Genomic DNA, 17878 nt, shown 5'->3' on the forward strand with positions numbered 1-17878 from the left:
TATATGTGCTTTTGATATTTGTTGTCCTATTATGACTTTCAGCTTCTTTTATAATGTATCATCATTATTAGCACATAAAGCACTGCACTTCTGCAGTACTAATGACTCGTTATAACAATCATGTTCAGTCAGATTGGGCCAGCAATCGAGTGTCCGACCGATTGGAAGCGAACACATAGAAGCTTCGCTCGTCCGAGAAATAAAATAATCTAATTTGATCAATGGCATGTTATAATCAAAACACGTGCATTTCTAACGCAGTGTGGTCAGCAGACCATATAGCAAGTATTATAAATTTATCTATATACAAGAATATACAATAAACGGGTTTCTGTATTTCACGGTTAATGCCGACAACTTTTGCTGCAATTCTGGTGTTGCCCGTGTTCTTCTTTGGTAATCTGGCTAGTGCCTTGGGATAACCAGTTGGGTCTAATATAGCTTAATTGGAACAGGGAAATTTCCGTTGAAACAAAAAAGGGCACTCGACGCCTTTGCACAACTGTAACAAATAGCTAACACCATTTAGATATATAAATAGATTTACGGTTATAAATTACTGTATTTTATGAACAATTTAGGTATTAATAAGGCTTTTGTACCAAGCTTAAGTGGATGCTTTCAACACATGGCCGTACGTCTGCATAGCCGAAAAGACTGTAACAGAGCTATATTTGTATATACCTATATGACCACTAGACAAATCTTCGGAAAAAAATTGACTATAATTTTTGTTCGCACTGAAGCTTCTTTCCAGGCCAACAATCAGCTGAGTGGGTCTCCAGTTTTCGCGCTGTGTAACACGTCACAAACTTAAACATAACCACTCGAAATCCGGAAAGGGGAATCTGTGCCGTATTCATACTGTGATAAACAATTATATTAAAAATTGTTATCCAGAGAGGAAAAATTAAAACATGCGGTGGTTCCACCAGATCATGGTGGCGGTGTGTTTAACGCACCAGATTCATGCAATCACCTTTTACTTAAAACCAAACTCCAAGAGGTGCATCAGAGAAGAAGTTTTGAAGGGTGTATTGGTTTCAGGCGAATACACTCTATCGGATTCACCGGGACACAAAACAGATCTATCGGTGAGTTGATACGATTATTCACATAACTCATCCCATTTGCATTTAACAACTTCATAGGTACTTCAATTACGATAATCGAACACAAATGGAGAGGTTTCCCTTTGCTGCTTATGTCCAAACTGCAATCCACAGAAGGTGTCACGGTTTTAATATAATACTAAAAAAAATAGGATATCTATATCAAATTTAGATGCCGTTAAGTCAGGAGTTGTACTTGAATATACACTAGGCAATTAAAATAGCATTCGAAATGGAGGATTATGGGGCTTTTAGGAAACTGCGTCTTACTGTTTAGACAGAGATCAACAATTCGCAAATAGCACTTTAACACCGTATGGTGTCTTTCTTCTCGGCTTGTTAGCCTATTAGTGTAACAGCTCCTTTGTTTCTATTATAACACAAATAAAATACAATAAAAACGTATTGATTCATAAGCCAACGGTGTAAGGGTTAGGCCAGACCATGACTGCTTACATTGCATTTTTACGCAGCTTTGCAGCAACCCAAAATCAGCCCTTTCACAAATGTAAACAAATTAACTAATAACAGGCGTTGATCATCGTGCGTCCCAAGAGTTATCGACACTTCTTCGTATGATAAAATATTTGCCAGGCCCACTGTGACCAAAATGCAGACATTTTGTTATCACGTTCTATATTTAATCACTTCATATAATCTAATCAATTCATAGAATTAGTTGAATGAATTCAGTTGTAACCAAAGAGGAAGGATTAAGTTGCACCATTACAACAATGATGTGGACAAATAGATAACTAAATGATTAGAATTTCATCGACAGGAAACCAGCGCTAACCTTAATCAAATTAATCACTCGTCTTCAGTGTCGTGTTTGTAAAGTAGAAAGAATAATTTCTGTACACTATAATAATTTAGTCTTTGGTATAGCCGCTTTTGACTTAAACCACTACTGAGTGAACGAAACTGGACGAGGAGTTCACACGGATTTGTCACTTGTCGTTCTTTGGAGATTGCTGAAGATGCGATCTGCAGGATTACTGAAGTATTTTTATAGCATCAATGTTTGCCCCCAATACGTTGCATGACAGTCTTAGTTCCAGTCGATCATATGTATGTACATTTACTTTATGTATAGAGCTTACAATAGTATCAAGAACGTTTTCCACTTTTCTTTCGAGCTTTCAAAGGGAAGGTACCGTGATGAGGTAATTTTGCACCGTCTCGACTTAATTCTCTCTCACCATTGTTTATGCCTACGTATCGACTCAAAATATATTTACCGATGATCCGACGAAAGCTTACGCCGCTGGTCTCTGAAAACGTTGATTGAGATCACCGTTAAGATGAAGTCTGTGAACTTTGTTCTGCCGAAAACATTACCCACTAATTCTGAATGCCTCTTATACTTCACTATAACAATACAGCTCTTTACAAGAAGACGTAGTATAGCAGATGGTTTGTTCCACTGAGGATCTTATAGGACACAGATTGCTTTGGTTAATTTACTTATTACAAAATGTCTCTGCTTGCTTGCTGTACCCTCAAAGTGAATACCTAGAGTTTCTTGTGGGCTACTGCCACAGTTATCAATTGTTTGTCAGTGTGGTGCAAAGTAATTTGTTGCCGACTAATTTCTTTTTAGGTGACGGATACGAACGGCCATATCCTGTCACATCGCGAAAACATTCATGGCGACAAGGGGAAGTTTGCGTTCACCACAGACGCTTATGACGTCTTCGAGGTGCGTTTAACGCTCATTTGAAGTGCTGATTTTTTTTAATATACGAACGAACATAGGTTGTTTTACTTTTTAGGGTATCATGACACCTTTGGAAAATTATCACAGCGCCCTGATAATCGATAAACTACTGATATTGGCATGTCTTGGGATCTTCGAATAGGTATGTTTCACAACAAAGCTCCCGCCCGGCGTTCAGGGCCAAGACCGCGAGATTCAACTGATTCTGAAGCACGGATCTGAGGCTGTAAACTATGAAAAGGTCGCAGAAGTTGAAAAACTCAAACCCCTTGAGTTAAAACTGCAACAGCTAGAGGATTTGAGCGAAAACATCGTGAAAGGTGGGCTCTGTGTTAACAGCACCGAATCTCTCTTGCACAAAGACGAATCTTTTTCGTCCAAGCGTCTTCATCATTGCATAAGGCGTACATTTCGGCATGTTTTAAGAATGCGTATCTTGTGATGCCTGTGTTATGTCAAGGTACATATGCATATTAAAAACAGCGTTCAGATAACAAAAATCTTCTGTGGTAATTTTTTTTACAATATTGTTGTGCGACTATAAACTGAAGACGATTATCGTTTTTCTAACGTTCATATGAATCCTTTACTCTGTATTCGCATATGTTACAGACTTTTCGCACATGCGCCGGCGGGAAGCAGAAATGCGCGACACGAACGAGTCAACGTCGAATCGAGTCCTCTACTCATCCATTTTGGGCATGTGCTGTCTCCTGGGCCTTGTTGGTTGGCAAATCATTTATCTTCGAAGGTACGCCTTGGATTCTCAGATTATACAAGCTATGCCCACCATACTAGCACAGGATGTATAATATATGTACCGGCGTGTATGTATATTCATCTAGCTATACTTCGGCCTGTGGCAGCATGCAATATTTTTTCATTAAAAAAAAATTAAAGATTTTATTCATTAATGAACTGTAGGGTCCATAAGGAACAAGCCTAATTGTATCCTTGTTAAATGTGTTCAGTTCATATCAAAAAAGCAAGACTTTTTCGATATCTGCATTGTCGTATGCACTGCACATGTAGATACTTTTCCATTGGCACTGAAATTGCACCAGATACGGTTTTGGCGCAGAGTCGAAATGTCACCAATGAAGCACGTATTTTTTCACGCCCGTATCTTTTTTTTTAGCTCTTCTTTTCTATATTAATCAATGCCATGCTTCTTCTCGTTTTCCTGACTGTTTATAGGTACTTCAAGTCAAAGAAGCTCATCGACTAAACAGCGCTTAGAGAATTCCAGTTTTCGTATCTGAGAAACATCAAAACTCTCTCTGTCTGGAACCATTGTTGCTTCGACAATTTGCAGTACTCTCTTCGTCAACGCAAGCATTCAAACATTAACTAGAGAAAGTGAACTTCGAGGTGAACAGTGTTCCGTTTAGCAACTACCTAAGTTGATGTACTTTTACTTATCTTATTATGCGCCAGAATATAATTCGAAGTATTGCAAACAACTTCTTCCCCCTTTTTTATATACGTTTTCGTAAATAACTAAGTTGAATCCCATCAGCAATACTGATCCATCGATTAAAACCGTACGGCATCGATGGGAATCTATGATGTGACTTCTGGTTGCGTTTTTATTTGCTTGTTCGTGTTGATTCTTTCGCCGTGTGACAGGTATTTGCAAATTTCAATTTAATTCGAAAAGCTCGACCAGTTTGCACTGCGTGTCCTTTAGGAAAATTTTTTTTTGCTATAGGCTTCTTACTTTTAAAAAGTGAACTTCTTAGAGGAATGCGATCGAGAACAAAACCCAGCGAGAAAGGTGAATGTACACAGTAGTAAATAGCCAGAAAAAGTGATACGGAAACAGCCTTCAGGAGCCCTACAGCTATGACGAATTGTCTTTGCCATTTTAGGCTTTGACCTTACCCGCAAATACCTATGGATTTTCAGTTTCTATGTTCTATTATCTTCGAACGCAATGCTTTTACATTTCTGTTCTGCTACAGATCATTACTGCGGCATATATTGGAATACGAACGCGCTCTGCTGAAATCTTAGGGCAAAATCGACGTATCAAGTAATTCACTGGCAATGTGCAAAAAGTAATAAATGGGACATTTAGTGTCAGTAGTGGGATGATAATTAGTAAAATGATAAACAATAATATAATGCCAATATTTACTTTGTAGCAGGAATTAGACTTTGGTAATAGGATTTATTTCACAAAATGAAATTTTTATATATGGGAAAGTGGCAAGATGAAAACGAAATAAGGACCTATTGAAATATACTAATTACCTTGCGATATAACGAAATGGTGTGGTTAATGAAAAATTTGTTGATCAGATATCGTGTGTATAATTGTATGTCGAGATAAGTGCGAAACGAAGTGGATGTGCAACATATATAAAGTGAATGTGAGATGTGTGTTAGATCGAGCTTCTTCAGATTAGGGGACTATTTAGATACATTAGGAACGTCAACTAATAACGGTAGAGAAGCAGTCTTAATGAAATAAAAGGAAAACGAAAGCAGTGTTGGAAAATGTGCACGATCTGGTATTTTGATAAGAAGATAATTACTAGAGAGACTGAACAAAAGACATCAGGCCGTCTAGTAGACGTTTGTAGATGTTGGTTAATGGTCCTAATGAACCTTTTGTTATAATGACATCGCTCATCGCTTTCGTGTGCATCTGATTAATTTACTCTAAATATACCAAGAGTTTATTACACTTGGATATATTGTTGTGTCAAATTTTGCGTGATATCAAGTTTTCTATGCACTCCTAAGTCGCCTGGAAAAATCTAAACACTGTTTCAATAGGAACAAAGCAGAACTCCAAAGTTTGACTATACTTTTTAATTCCCTGCGGCACATAATGAACTGCTGACAGAAAGTATTGTCAAAAGTCCCAATATGTTTTTTTTTCTGAAGACGGGCCCCTTTATACAGTTTTTGAAAAAATTAAATTTTGCCATGTGTTCTGCGGTCAATTCCCGATACGAAAAGAGCGGACACGAGAACGACCATTTACACAGACTTGGTTCCGCCTGTTGCACCCATAATGTGTGCTGTCGTGGCTGTAAAAGATGCTCGCCGTTTAAAAGTAAGCGTCAAACGAGCTATGTATCCATAAAGATTTTGGGCACGATTGCTCTCTGATCTAATCTTGCAAGGAATAATGTCCAAAGAGCGCGCTGAGTTAACTCTGCTAATGCGTATCATAAAAAGGCACTGAAAATAGAAACAAGATAAGGCACATGGATAAAAAGGACAAATTAGGCTAATTCGTTTTTAAAACACTATTCCTTGTTGCTCCTACCGTCTTTATACGACCTGTAGGCCAATCCTAACAGCAAAACCTTACCTAGAGACGGCATCGAAGAGATGATGACTAGAACAGATGTCATATACACTAGGAAAAGAAAACAAATGATATGTGTGAGTAGAATCAATAAAAATTCGAATGAAAAACACATTTTCTGGCTTTTTGTTTCGCCCTGTAGTTAAAGAAGCCATCAATAATTTTTTCTCACAGATGTCTCGAACTCACAAGAAAGGTTAGGAGGAGTTCTTCATTCTAAACAGTGTATCCTATATCTATTTAAGAAGCTCCTTCTGCATTAAGAAAATGTTTCAGTGCTGGTACGTTTAAAATACTGATACAGTATATTCTACTTGGTTGCTATACACGAGTATATAAAGCATGTTCATTGCTTGAGATGAGAATATCTAAATATATTTCATATGTGCAACGAGCCAACAATAGAAACAATTCTTCGAACGCATCTTGTCTTTAAAATGGTGTTTTTTGATCAAGCTGAACCTACACAGAAAATCATCAGAATAATTAACGATATTTTTTTAAATGTTTGGAGAATACGTACATATTTGTTCGGCTCGTTTTAGGCAAGACGATTAATATAACATCAGGGTTCTTTACCGACGTGATAACTACAATGAAATTCACCAGAAAGGCCACCCCTTTAACAAACTTGAGCAAATGAATTTTCGCCCATGTAAGATAAGTTTCGATGCGCAACCACCGCTGCATTACTCTGTGGCGCGGCACACGAAGCTCCTGTAAGCAGCAGATCGCATGCTCTAACTAACAGGAAGCCGTTCGCCACATCGCAATTTATACGTAGTACCGAAACCAAGTGGTTGTTGTCACGCAACATTGTAACGATGATGCGAAATGAGGCAGCCGCGTCCACTGACGCTGGAGGAAATTATATGTAGTGAGGCTTGTGCTAGACGTGTAATAGGTCCTCGGAATATGTTTTCGGTGTATTTAAACATGAAAACGCGTTTTTCAGGCTAACGGTGTTCGATGTAGGGTTTTCTCGACAGCCCACGCTTACTTAGCTGGCTCGCGCCATACGACTGAGTCCTGTGGCGGCGCATGGACTTGAGCCAGGCAGATTGAAAATATGCGAATTTTTTAGGCATCTACGTGTCATGCCTTACGACTACCTATACTAGCACATAGTGGAGACTCTTAACAATTACATTTCTGCTCTACTTGTATACTTTGCTGATACTGTATAATTCCACCTACATATAAAAACAGACATTTTTTTTCTTATAAAAATGTTATTTTTTTGAATAAGTGAGATAGTAGCGTCGCAGTTAATTTATTCATTGGAAGCCGACAATGTTGTACGACTATCATTCATAGCCGTTGCTAAATCAAGAAGGCATATATAAATAGTGAATCCTACTTTTCGCATTGAGAACTTCATCGGCCGACTAAAATTCTAAAAAGTGTTTACTAACGAATATAGCAGGGTCCACAAATGTCAAGGGCTCTGTGATGAGGCTCTTTCGAGACCAAGTAATATTTTTATGCTCAGCAACCTGTATATAAATGTCGTCCAAACGATCGTATTCAATGAAATCAACAAAAGAATCCAGTATCTCAATAGTAGTTTTTCATTGCTAAGGTGAGTTCGAACTTCATATATCAGTAGTCTCTTATGATACCTGATCTTAAAAGCCAAGCAGAACAAGTTGACATAAAAAATAAAACATAAAAAAATGAGTTATCAATCTAACTCATGAAATTCTCAAAAATGTACAAAAAAATCATTTTTACATGGAATCGTTTCCGTATTCGCCTTTTTGAATCATAAAAACGAAGAGTGCAATTTCAATTAGTTACTTCTATTAGAAACGCGAAAGCCTTTAATGTGCGTTTATATATAGCTATTACATTTCGTTTGTTCCATTAATCAAATTCATAAAAAGCCGCGGTTTTTACAGTTACGTCGACCTGTATTTATCGTCGGAGTGTCTGATTATCCGGCCATATCTCTCTTTTTCCCGTATGTAGTTTACTTGGTCCATTGAAGCTTCTATTAACATAATCCAGTGTCTCTTGCTTAGGTTCCATCTACTATTAGGAACAGAGGGTAGAAGTCCGCAATAAGACACATTCAGTGATATATTTACCGATTCAGATGAGTCAGTTTCTTCAGATCTGTCTGTCCTCACAGCCGCCACTATCGTTATTGACAAAGAGTAAACATTCAAGCGTAAAAGGAGGTGTACCTAAAATACATAATCTTTTCTTTGCAACACTTAACCAATGTAATAATAATAGCAAAATACTAACCAAACAGTATAGACACGTCACTGTCTCTCCCAATTAAGTTTCCTTGATTACTTTAGCACAACAATATTGATGCATGTTGTATGTGTATATATATACACATATAGAGATGAATAGATAATGTACAACTTCAATTAGTCTATAATGTAAATTGTCAAATAATTGTATATTTAATATCACCTATGTGACATACTTTGTAATACCCTGATATAACTTACATAAGGAAAAAATAAGTGTATGTTTATAACTAACAAACGCCTCCTTGCAACAAGGAACTTTAATTTTTCTGCGTTCAGTTTCTAAAACCTGACTGACACACTCTCAGTGAATCTAAGTTCTGGATTGATCTGAGTAAGCAGCAGTAGCAGTAATACAATGCATTGCGCAAGGAGTAGGATGCCCTTGGGGTCAAGCTTGGCTGACCTCATTATACAGTATTACTAAGGCAAAATATTATTTCTATTCGAGTAATGCTGAACGTTATCTGGTTATTTTCATTTGTGACAAATGTGGCGTCTTTTTTATAGTTGCGTCGGTGGGGATATTAATATCGATAAATTAAGTGCAACTAAGTCTAGTACACAAAAATGCTGCCGCCATTACATACTTTGGAAGTTTTCATTGTAGTTAATAAACAAAATCACGAAAAGTTATGTCGAGGAATATTATCGAGCCGGTCACATATTTGTGCAAGCCACTATCTCTGTAAGCTTAGTTCGGGCGTCTTAAGCTAAACACCAGTGAAGTAACGGGAATCTGGCAAGCGTTACCCCACTGACCGACATCAGACATCATAAACAGGCAATCAAGTGCGTGTGTTAATTCACGCTTTTGGATCTCAAAGGCAACACTGAAGGCTGAAAGACATTTAAACATATTTAGTCTCGGATACTCCAGCAACCACTCGACGTGGTCGTTTGTAAGAATTATAACTTAGACACATTTCTCATCGTTTGATAGACTAACGGCACTTTCTGGTACCCGTAAATTAAAAAAAAACAGTGTGTAGAATACGATTATAGTGAATAAAACTCAGTCATTCGCCCACTTTGCACTACTAAATTTAGGTATAAAACGAACTAACCAACAAGACCAACCTCTATAAAGTTGTACAAAGGCAAGTATATAATATTCGTCACCTAAAACCGACAGGAAATGGCAAGTTTGACAAAGGATCATTTCGAAACTTCAAAAGTTCGTCTTTGCTCTGAGTCTTTCAAAAGCCAAAAACCCAACGCGTCACTCATCACAGTCAACGCGAGTTTTTGCTGACACAGTTTCAAATTCAGGACAAATTGATTAAGACTCGGAGTTAACGTTGTCTTTTAAGCTTGAATGATCTTTTTATGCTTTTCACTTAGTTCATGTCATTATTAACAGGTCGGCCGGCCATAGCCTTCCAAACCCATAACCTCAACCTAACCGGCAATCAGTTTATCCAAAAATGATTCTATAAAAATGAAAGCAATGAAATCCAGTAATAGACATGATATGTGTCATTCCAATGAAATCATCATCGAATCACACTGTACCGTGTATGACCTAAAACAGAGGGTTAAACATTTGATATGTCTGGATTATACTGGATAAACAATTTCCTACAATGTCAACCATAGGCCATTGTAATCAAGCTATTGTTGCTACGCGTAACTAAATCCTGGCAGTCGTTGCGTCATCGCTATGGCGAGAATGTAGAACATGCTAAAGTAGGTATTAAGTCGCGCTGTGTGTTTGTCCAGTTCAGCATGTACCCCGAACCGACATTCGCGTTCGAGCTGAAACGCGCTTGGCAGTGTGATTAACGGAAGCAACATTGCTGGTACTCCGCGACTAAACGCAACAACTGCAAAGCTGTACAATACAGAAAAATAAATATAACGAGTTAGACGAGTCAACGGATTGGTTTTCGGTAGCAATGCCAACGGCGGTTTCGTCTGGTGAGGCTTTGCGTCAACCTTAATTCGCATATGGAGGACTTGTTGAGAAATACAGAAGAGCGCAGTTGTACGTTCAAACTAATAAAGTTGATGTTACCAAAAACAAGATATGCTAATAAATCGTTGTCAACGCATCAACGAAATTCCGAATACGTTACCTCATGTACGGTACAAATAAAAGCAAGGCGTAGAGAACGTGCGAAAGTTGAGGTCCAATTTGAACTGCGAGTGTCATAACTCCAGCTCTCTGATCTTGAACGCGGTCTCGAACATTATTAGCGTGGACGATCGCCTCACTATTTAGGGCTAACGGTGCGGCGTACAGCAGAACAGACAATAAATCCCGAGGTGTGAACGATGTCGCCTTATGGGCCCGTCAAATATCACATAAATACACACGTAAGCATTCATCAGTGATTCTATGTAATCTAGGGGAAGGATCATAGCATCTCCGGCACTACCTACTAGATAGCACCCATTCTAACAAAGAATATTGACTTTTTTTTATCCTCACAGTGTTCATTGTATACGCATAGCAAAAAGCTTACTTGACAGAGAAATGAATAGAGCACGCTGAGAGGGCCAAATGTTAACATTACGACGACATCCCCAAGACCAATGTACTTTAATCCGTATGGTCCTGCTGTGTATAGGAACGAGCAACACATCCCACCGAAGAAGACGAAAGCTAAGAGACGACCGTCAACCGATACAGTATATTCAGCTAGAAAAGCCGACAGGCCGAGCGCGTAGAGAAAAGCCCCCAGACGAACAAGGCCATCAGCGCTCAGTACAGCCGTCGAGTCCAAACCCTAGACAATAGCAACGACACATCCAAGCTCAACTAGTTTATTTGTATTGACTTCATCTCAAGTACCAGACTTTCAAAGCCCGAAACATGAAAAACATAGCTTATTTGTTTTGAATCGGTAGTCGATCGTTCGGTATGCGTGGAAGTAATTTCACTATAGACTGCTTTCTTAACTCATTGGAAATCGGTAGCAGACATCGATAGCTTCTTTTTTTGTTAAAACTCCTCAATATATCACCTATTCTCTAATTTCCTAGCTGCCATAGAATCTATGGATGTAAAAAAGATGTACTATTAATATAATGACATGTTTCTTAAACAATGATTCAGTGAAGCTCGTCGAAATATTCAAGTCGGAAGTCTAAAGGCTCCACACGCCCTGGATACTCATAGCTGGACTGTTTACATCGGTTGAAAATTAGATTTTCAATATGAAACACAAATCTATTGATGGATTAGGCAGGTTTCTTGCTCTAACATCTTCTAAAAGGTGACCATTGTCTTACTAAAGCCAAAAATTTACTTAATGCTAACACATCGTACCCGTTCGTTCCCTAAGATTCATTACCACGATCGGCGCTTACCTTTTCATAATCAAAATAACTGTTAACCACGTTCCCAGCTGAATGAACGCAAAGTGCTGTCAATGCAGAGCCCAGAAACGCCCAAGGGCTGAACCCACTGCCAAGTCTGTATGCAAGAGACGCTCCCAGAGCAACTGGCTCCAACGAAATATGAAGACTCCACGGGCGGAGGGCAAGAAAGCACGCTGACATTGCACTTACTGCCGACGCCGGTACGGTTGTGGCTCCGACAGGATCCGCTACCATTTTGAAGGACACCCGATTACCCCTCCTAAGAACACATATGCCATTACTAGAACAATCATTCTTATTAAAAAGCTATTCACCAAGTCAAGACTAAATTTAATAATATTTCTTCTTCTCCGTTACTGGTTTACGTGAAATCGCCTATTGAAAACTTACATTTCAGAAACATCAGACATAACGGTAAGCCATTGATTCCTTTGCTAGATCACAGAGAGAACCAGTCGTTACTGGTATCTGTTATCCGAAGTCATTACGACATTTTGGTGGATGTATAATTCCCATGTGCAATGCGGCTGTAAAGTAATGCAAGAAATAGATAACTGATTCATAACAAATGTGGCTATTTAGAGTGTATATCTTCACCGTAATTTGTTTGAACGGAACGATCTACCAGGCGCTCGGTACTGGTTTGTGGTAACATTTGTTTTTTGATACTGTTCTAATACTCAAAGTAGCGTCCGTTGTCTTCGATGTGATTTACGACATCATGAGTTAGCTTATTAAAAGTTTTACAACATCACTGATATTCTTTTGTTTACTGAATTTCTCTCTGTTGTAGTCATTTCGACCAATTCGGACATGTGAAAAACCTAAATATAAGCCATTTACTTTTTGCGCACAATTTATAGTAAATCGAGACAGAGTACAGCGGAAAATAGACCTGCACTCTTTATTCAGACATCACCCGACTGTTTGTACGAAAAATAGTTTGTATCAAAAATGAATGTATCGTGGACAGTTTCCAATATGCGTCAAAATCTGCAGCATATAAATAGTCGTTAAGAATAACAGACTTAACAAGGAAATATAAATCTTCAAATTTTGATCATATTTCTGTCCATCTAAAATGAACAACACGCCTACCAGGCGTTTATTCATTGAAGTAGCACCATCAGATGAGCTCATGGTAGTATATAATCATGTATATAAATCGTCTGCTACACTCAGTTCATATAACTTCTCACTGCATTAGCTACTACGATCTGGTACTGGTATTCGTATATTGAAATGTACATAATTTGAATCTATATGTAGTGTTATTCGTTTTTGTTATATGTTCGACCGATTTTTAGGTATTAGTAAACAGGTTAAACAACCTAAGTGCGTTTCTTAATGTCCTGTTATTAAAGTAGACTTGTAGAGGATATTTAGATGACAGCTAGGAAGTTACCTTCCATTCCCTTTTCCTCGTGTTACATCAGATCAAATACGAATGATGTTACAACGTCTAGAAGCAGCAACGATATCTGTGTTTGAGAGTTTAGAAATGAATGAGTCGAGCAATTATGTAAGCAAACAACAAGTAATTACAGGTGAATGGGCTGCTGCATTTCAGTCCTGCGTAGCAGTCTATATCAACTGTATATATAATTCTTTTATAGTACGAGGATATGTAGTAATCAAATATTTTTCTGTCTATGTGAATAATAATAATAGAGGGTATCGGTAGAATGACCTATCATTGATAACGGATATCTATTCAAATCCGTCTAGGTCATTTGATCATCTTGATGACCGCGACCATATATAAAGAAGAATACCCTGCAAGATACTCAATATATAATACATGTATGTAATCATGTAGTCATGTATATAACATGTGATTTAATCAAAAATAGTATTTATTCACGTTTTACATTAACGTTATAACTATCATTTAGTTATACAATGTAAATACAGAAAACCGCTTACAGTATGCTTCGAGACAGGCACGTAAAACAGTGCGTGCTAGTTTTTGAGTGTTTTGAGGTTTAATGGTATGCTAATAACTAGTCACAAACACTTTACGTCAGCAGCTTGAAGTTACGGTAACATATAAATGAAATGGTAGTCAACCCAACTCAACTTATCAAAAAACTTTTATATACATATTAAAAACTAGTTAAAACTCATCTGCGTTCTCTTGGCACCCTCAAAGTCGTACAGATCAATGCAGAGCATATAAAATATGCATCAAATGAATCATGAAATAACCATGCCAATCCAGTAGGTAAGTAGTGTAAGTCACCGTGATGCACCGGTGACGTCTTCGCCTGTTATATCTAGTCACACGTGGTGGTCGAGGTTCGAAATGGAACGTAGACACACCTTATTTTTTGCTAGGACCCAGCCATGTGAAGCATTATTTAACGTCAACATACGACGTATACCTTATATATATATACGACGTATACATATAAGCCATAGAAGGCCCTTATAGAAACCGGGTTGACGTGGAGAGCGCCTGCCACGGCATGATTTGGATATAACTCAACGTTTATGCTGAATTGCGTATAAAAAATAACCAAATTATACTTTCCCCTTGCTGAATTGATTACCGCGTCCTTATTGTTCGAAATGATCATCGTTCGATTCGTTTCAAACACAAAACTTGGAAGCGTTGGCACAATTTTCAATACTCAGTTATTTGGGGAAAATCATATTCCCTAATTAACATACAACGTGTTCAGTATTGTTTTATATTATAGCTTGCATGAGTGTCTGACATCGCACCTTCCCTTGACCGTTTTTTCTTAGCTCGCAGGTTGAACATCCAATTCCACTCGAGTTCCATTCGCCGAATATCGAAGCTATTATAGATAGAAAACTATTGCATCGGTTTTTATTGTATACGTATATAAGATATAAACGTATAGAACAAAACAAACCACTTCTCATACCAATAAATTGCTATTGGCACAAAGTGTTCTGCTTAAAGTACTCCAACTGAAATTGGTGTCTTGCTCTGATGACCTGCTGTTTCATATAGATTAACAAAATTACACTTACCGTTAATAACGCCTCTTTAGATTCTGGGCAGAATAAAGTGCTGCACAGCTGATACTGACACAGTATTAGATCACACTATTAGGCCGCCGCTGCAAAATTCTAATTTTGCAATTTAAAAAACATCCTAGTGGTCATAACTTGAAATCGAACAGCATCCTCTAGGAGCACTGCGGCACTCGGCCGCGTTTCGACTAATGCAGCCAGCCACACAGCTGATCCTTAACCGCACGACCTAACAATACTAGCGTTGATGTTTACTAACAAACAATCTACCCTGCACAGTTTTCGAGATATTGCAGTTTTTCCTTGTTCACATGACATGCTTCGAGCGAACATAATTTCGAAAAGCTGTTGGCGGCTAAAGGAAAGTGCATTCAAAATTCATGCTTAATTTGCATTGCAGATTTAGTTTACTAAAGACGCAACAGCGAATTAGCCGAGTAATAATAGCTCTTACATTTTGATACCTATGGTAATCGAGTGTTTTGATCGGCTAACGCGCAACCAGTTAGCCTTGCTTTACACACCGTAGAAAAGTAACTCCGCTGAAACCGGTTCCTAGAACGTTGCTTTAATTTTGCCCTAAAACTTCGCTAATGTTCATTTAGTAGCAAACAATGCTTTCCAGGAGCGTATACTAAACGGATGTCCCCAGAATATCTCACAGTACGTCCTCCAGCTAAAAATAGATATATTATAAGCTATACAGGGAAAATCTGTTGGTTAATTATATTTTTCATACATAAGTAGATCTTATCGTTGAGCCTTAGCACTTCATAAAGTGCGATTTCATTGATACTATACTCACCCATTTAATTATTTAGATCATGAATGCTCTAACTAAGAACGCCTTTTTTTAAATAAGCTAAATCAAGATGTGATGGCTGGCTAAAGGACGCTTCTGATTGATCAACTTGCATTGCATCTTATAAGGTACGCAAGTTATGAATAACATAACGCGGCGCAGCGGTATCTATGATCTGACAGCTTAGAGCAGCTGGATATTTTCGTGCTTGTGTTTGTCAGTGAAGTTTTTCAAGAGTCGAGCTCAGGTAACTTTGTCATTCAAAACTCAATTATTCTCGGAGAGAATTCTTCTTCTATCATTACTTATAAACAAAGACACTTTTTTTTTACAAACCTCCTTCTTCTATATTTGCATAATTAAAGGAATAGCATCTAATATTATTATTATTATTGCGCCTCACATAGGTGCCATTTATATCGACCGAGTTATGGTTATTCAATTTTATTACATGCTGAAAATCCAATTTGACGTTTTAGCTTGATTTGAAAGTGTTCGATATTTTCTGGTTAGAAATCTTTTTGGACTGCACATACACGATTTTGTCAAGATAATTGTTCTAGGTCTATCTCTGTCATTAGTAACTCAAAACTATAACTTTACCAATCTAGCTTGATGTCACGATAGACAGAGGCTTATTCCTGCAGTTCAGTGTTTGGTACGCAGGTCAGTTCGTACGTAGAGCCTGATAATAGGTATATAATAATGATCTAACTGAATCAGCCGAATGAACCCACTTTCAATTAACCTAATATTTTTTTGCACGGTAAGGCCAAACCCCACACGGCAAAGATCATTAAATCCGCTTTATATATGCTTAACTGAAAAGTTCATTTTGGCCCGTTTGTTATTCCCTCGATATCGATGAATTCTGACTTGAATGAACGTACGGAATAGCGAGGCTATGAAATTTTTCCGCGGGGTTCCCCTAATCGTGACAAATTTTTTTAGACTCAGAAACATGATAATAAAAAAAATGAGGATTCATGTGAGATCTCATTTAAAATGGCATTTCGATTTAAAAGCTGCGTCTTATGCGTTCTGTAGATTATCATTGGAATGTAAACACCTCACGGTAAACCCACTTTGCGGGCCTTTATAAGCTAGCCAGAAATCGACTCGCTTTTTCTCTACAAAACAACGTTATGTACTGAGGAGCTGCGGAGACGATTAGACTTAAAGAAAACCGAGGCTTATCAACAGTTCGTTCCAGAATACGAACAGAAGATGAGATATGTATAGACCCAGATTTCTATAGAATCAGTGCGATGATCAGTCCTGCTTGGAGCGAGAGCAAAAAACGGGTCAAAACCTCGCGACTCGGCACGCGATATACGTCTTTCATCATGTTATTTTGCGGACACCAAATTATTACTACCCAGGAAAAGATTGCGGCAGCCAACGGTGCGATGCGCCATAGAATCTACATTACGTCTTACTATTTCCTCGCTTAAGGCCGTAGTAGGTTTGTAAATAAGCCGATACATTAACGTCTTAATATGGCTTACATTTCTACTCTTATTGTACATTAAAAATAATTTTATAGAATGTTATGTGTGCAAAGCTATAACTGCACCATAATTTAATTGCTTCTATTCGAGTTGTCTGTTATATATTAAGCTGTTACAAGCGAATCTGGCGGGCATCGAAAGTGAATAACTTTTGAACTACGTGCCGCTAGAAGGCAAAATTCACTTGATAAATACTCCTTGATAAATAAAATAAAGTTTTTTTAAAAACCTACGAGTGAACAGATGAATTTACTCCAAAAGAAATAAATTTAAAAAGAAAAACATTATTGAAAGCTAGCGAGAAGGTGGCCAGAAGTGGAAATCCAGGGGATTAAAATGCATTACCATAATCGAAAAGGCTTTTCACGAACGCAGAGCTTAAGATCCAGCGTCTCTGGCGGGGAAAATTCGCATTTCACACGTAGCGTGTTACAGAATTATAGCTTAAATGCTGCAATTGCGGAAACTAAGTAAAAAATAGGTCCCTCGTGAATTGACCCCAGACCAATCGGAAATGCGTGTAATGTGTTCTGCGTCCTATTTGCGGAACTTTAGTCAACAAAAACGCGTCTGGAGCACATTGTGGCCATTAACAAAGCATAGTTCGGTCTCTACCGCTAGCCGTAGAGGGATTAAGCGAGAGAATTCGTCCTGGAGAGGTTGAGTCCGGTGGCAATGTCGAGTCACTTCGAATGTAAGTTAATGTGAGTAGATGAAAGTAATTAACATTAAGTACATCAGAGTCATCGATTGCCATAACATACTTGTCACCAGTAAAGCAATAATTCCAGGCCACTATCTCGAATTC

At 38.0% G+C, this 17878-nt stretch overlaps 2 protein-coding genes across 4 annotated transcripts; one reads left to right on the forward strand and one right to left on the reverse strand.

Annotated features, from left to right (window-relative positions):
- The first annotated feature begins 770 nt into the window (after positions 1-770).
- bai (Transmembrane emp24 domain-containing protein bai) lies at positions 771-6271 on the forward strand. The gene is made up of 5 exons (XM_022797640.2): positions 771-1094; positions 2716-2814; positions 2975-3152; positions 3445-3583; positions 4030-6271. Exons 1-5 carry the CDS (start codon positions 918-920, stop codon positions 4058-4060), a joined length of 624 nt encoding a protein of 207 aa, XP_022653375.1. The 5' UTR covers positions 771-917; the 3' UTR covers positions 4061-6271.
- A 1678-nt stretch (positions 6272-7949) lies between these two features.
- heix (UbiA prenyltransferase domain-containing heix) lies at positions 7950-14997 on the reverse strand. 3 transcript variants are annotated; one of them, XM_022797637.2, is made up of 6 exons: positions 14755-14997; positions 12142-12278; positions 11740-12010; positions 10893-11156; positions 10503-10708; positions 7950-10258 (listed from the first exon to the last, which is right to left on the reverse strand). In XM_022797637.2, exons 2-6 carry the CDS (start codon positions 12159-12161, stop codon positions 10048-10050), a joined length of 972 nt encoding a protein of 323 aa, XP_022653372.1. In that variant the 5' UTR covers positions 12162-12278; positions 14755-14997; the 3' UTR covers positions 7950-10047. The 3 variants fall into 3 exon arrangements, with proteins under 3 accessions (XP_022653372.1, XP_086841624.1, XP_086841623.1); XM_086985498.1 differs by lacking the exon at positions 14755-14997 and adding an exon at positions 14479-14631; XM_086985497.1 differs by lacking the exon at positions 14755-14997 and adding an exon at positions 13678-14027.
- Positions 14998-17878: the final 2881 nt, after the last annotated feature.

The sequence above is a fragment of the Varroa destructor genome, unplaced genomic scaffold (assembly GCF_002443255.2).
Source record: "Varroa destructor unplaced genomic scaffold, Vdes_3.0 BEIS01000003.1, whole genome shotgun sequence".
Taxonomy (NCBI): domain Eukaryota; kingdom Metazoa; phylum Arthropoda; class Arachnida; order Mesostigmata; family Varroidae; genus Varroa; species Varroa destructor.

Coding starts and splice junctions, on each gene's coding strand:
- bai (XM_022797640.2), top strand. CDS start 918: ATGCGGTGGTTCCACCAGATCATGGTGGCGGTGTGTTTAACGCACCAG. Junction 3,153..3,444: donor GAGCGAAAACATCGTGAAAG/GTGGGCTCTGTG, acceptor CATATGTTACAG/ACTTTTCGCACATGCGCCGG. Junction 3,584..4,029: donor CAAATCATTTATCTTCGAAG/GTACGCCTTGGA, acceptor GACTGTTTATAG/GTACTTCAAGTCAAAGAAGC.
- heix (XM_022797637.2), bottom strand. CDS start 12,161: ATGTCTGATGTTTCTGAAAT. Junction 12,011..12,141: donor ATGTCTGATGTTTCTGAAAT/GTAAGTTTTCAA, acceptor ATGTGTTCTTAG/GAGGGGTAATCGGGTGTCCT. Junction 11,157..11,739: donor GTTATTTTGATTATGAAAAG/GTAAGCGCCGAT, acceptor GCTATTGTCTAG/GGTTTGGACTCGACGGCTGT.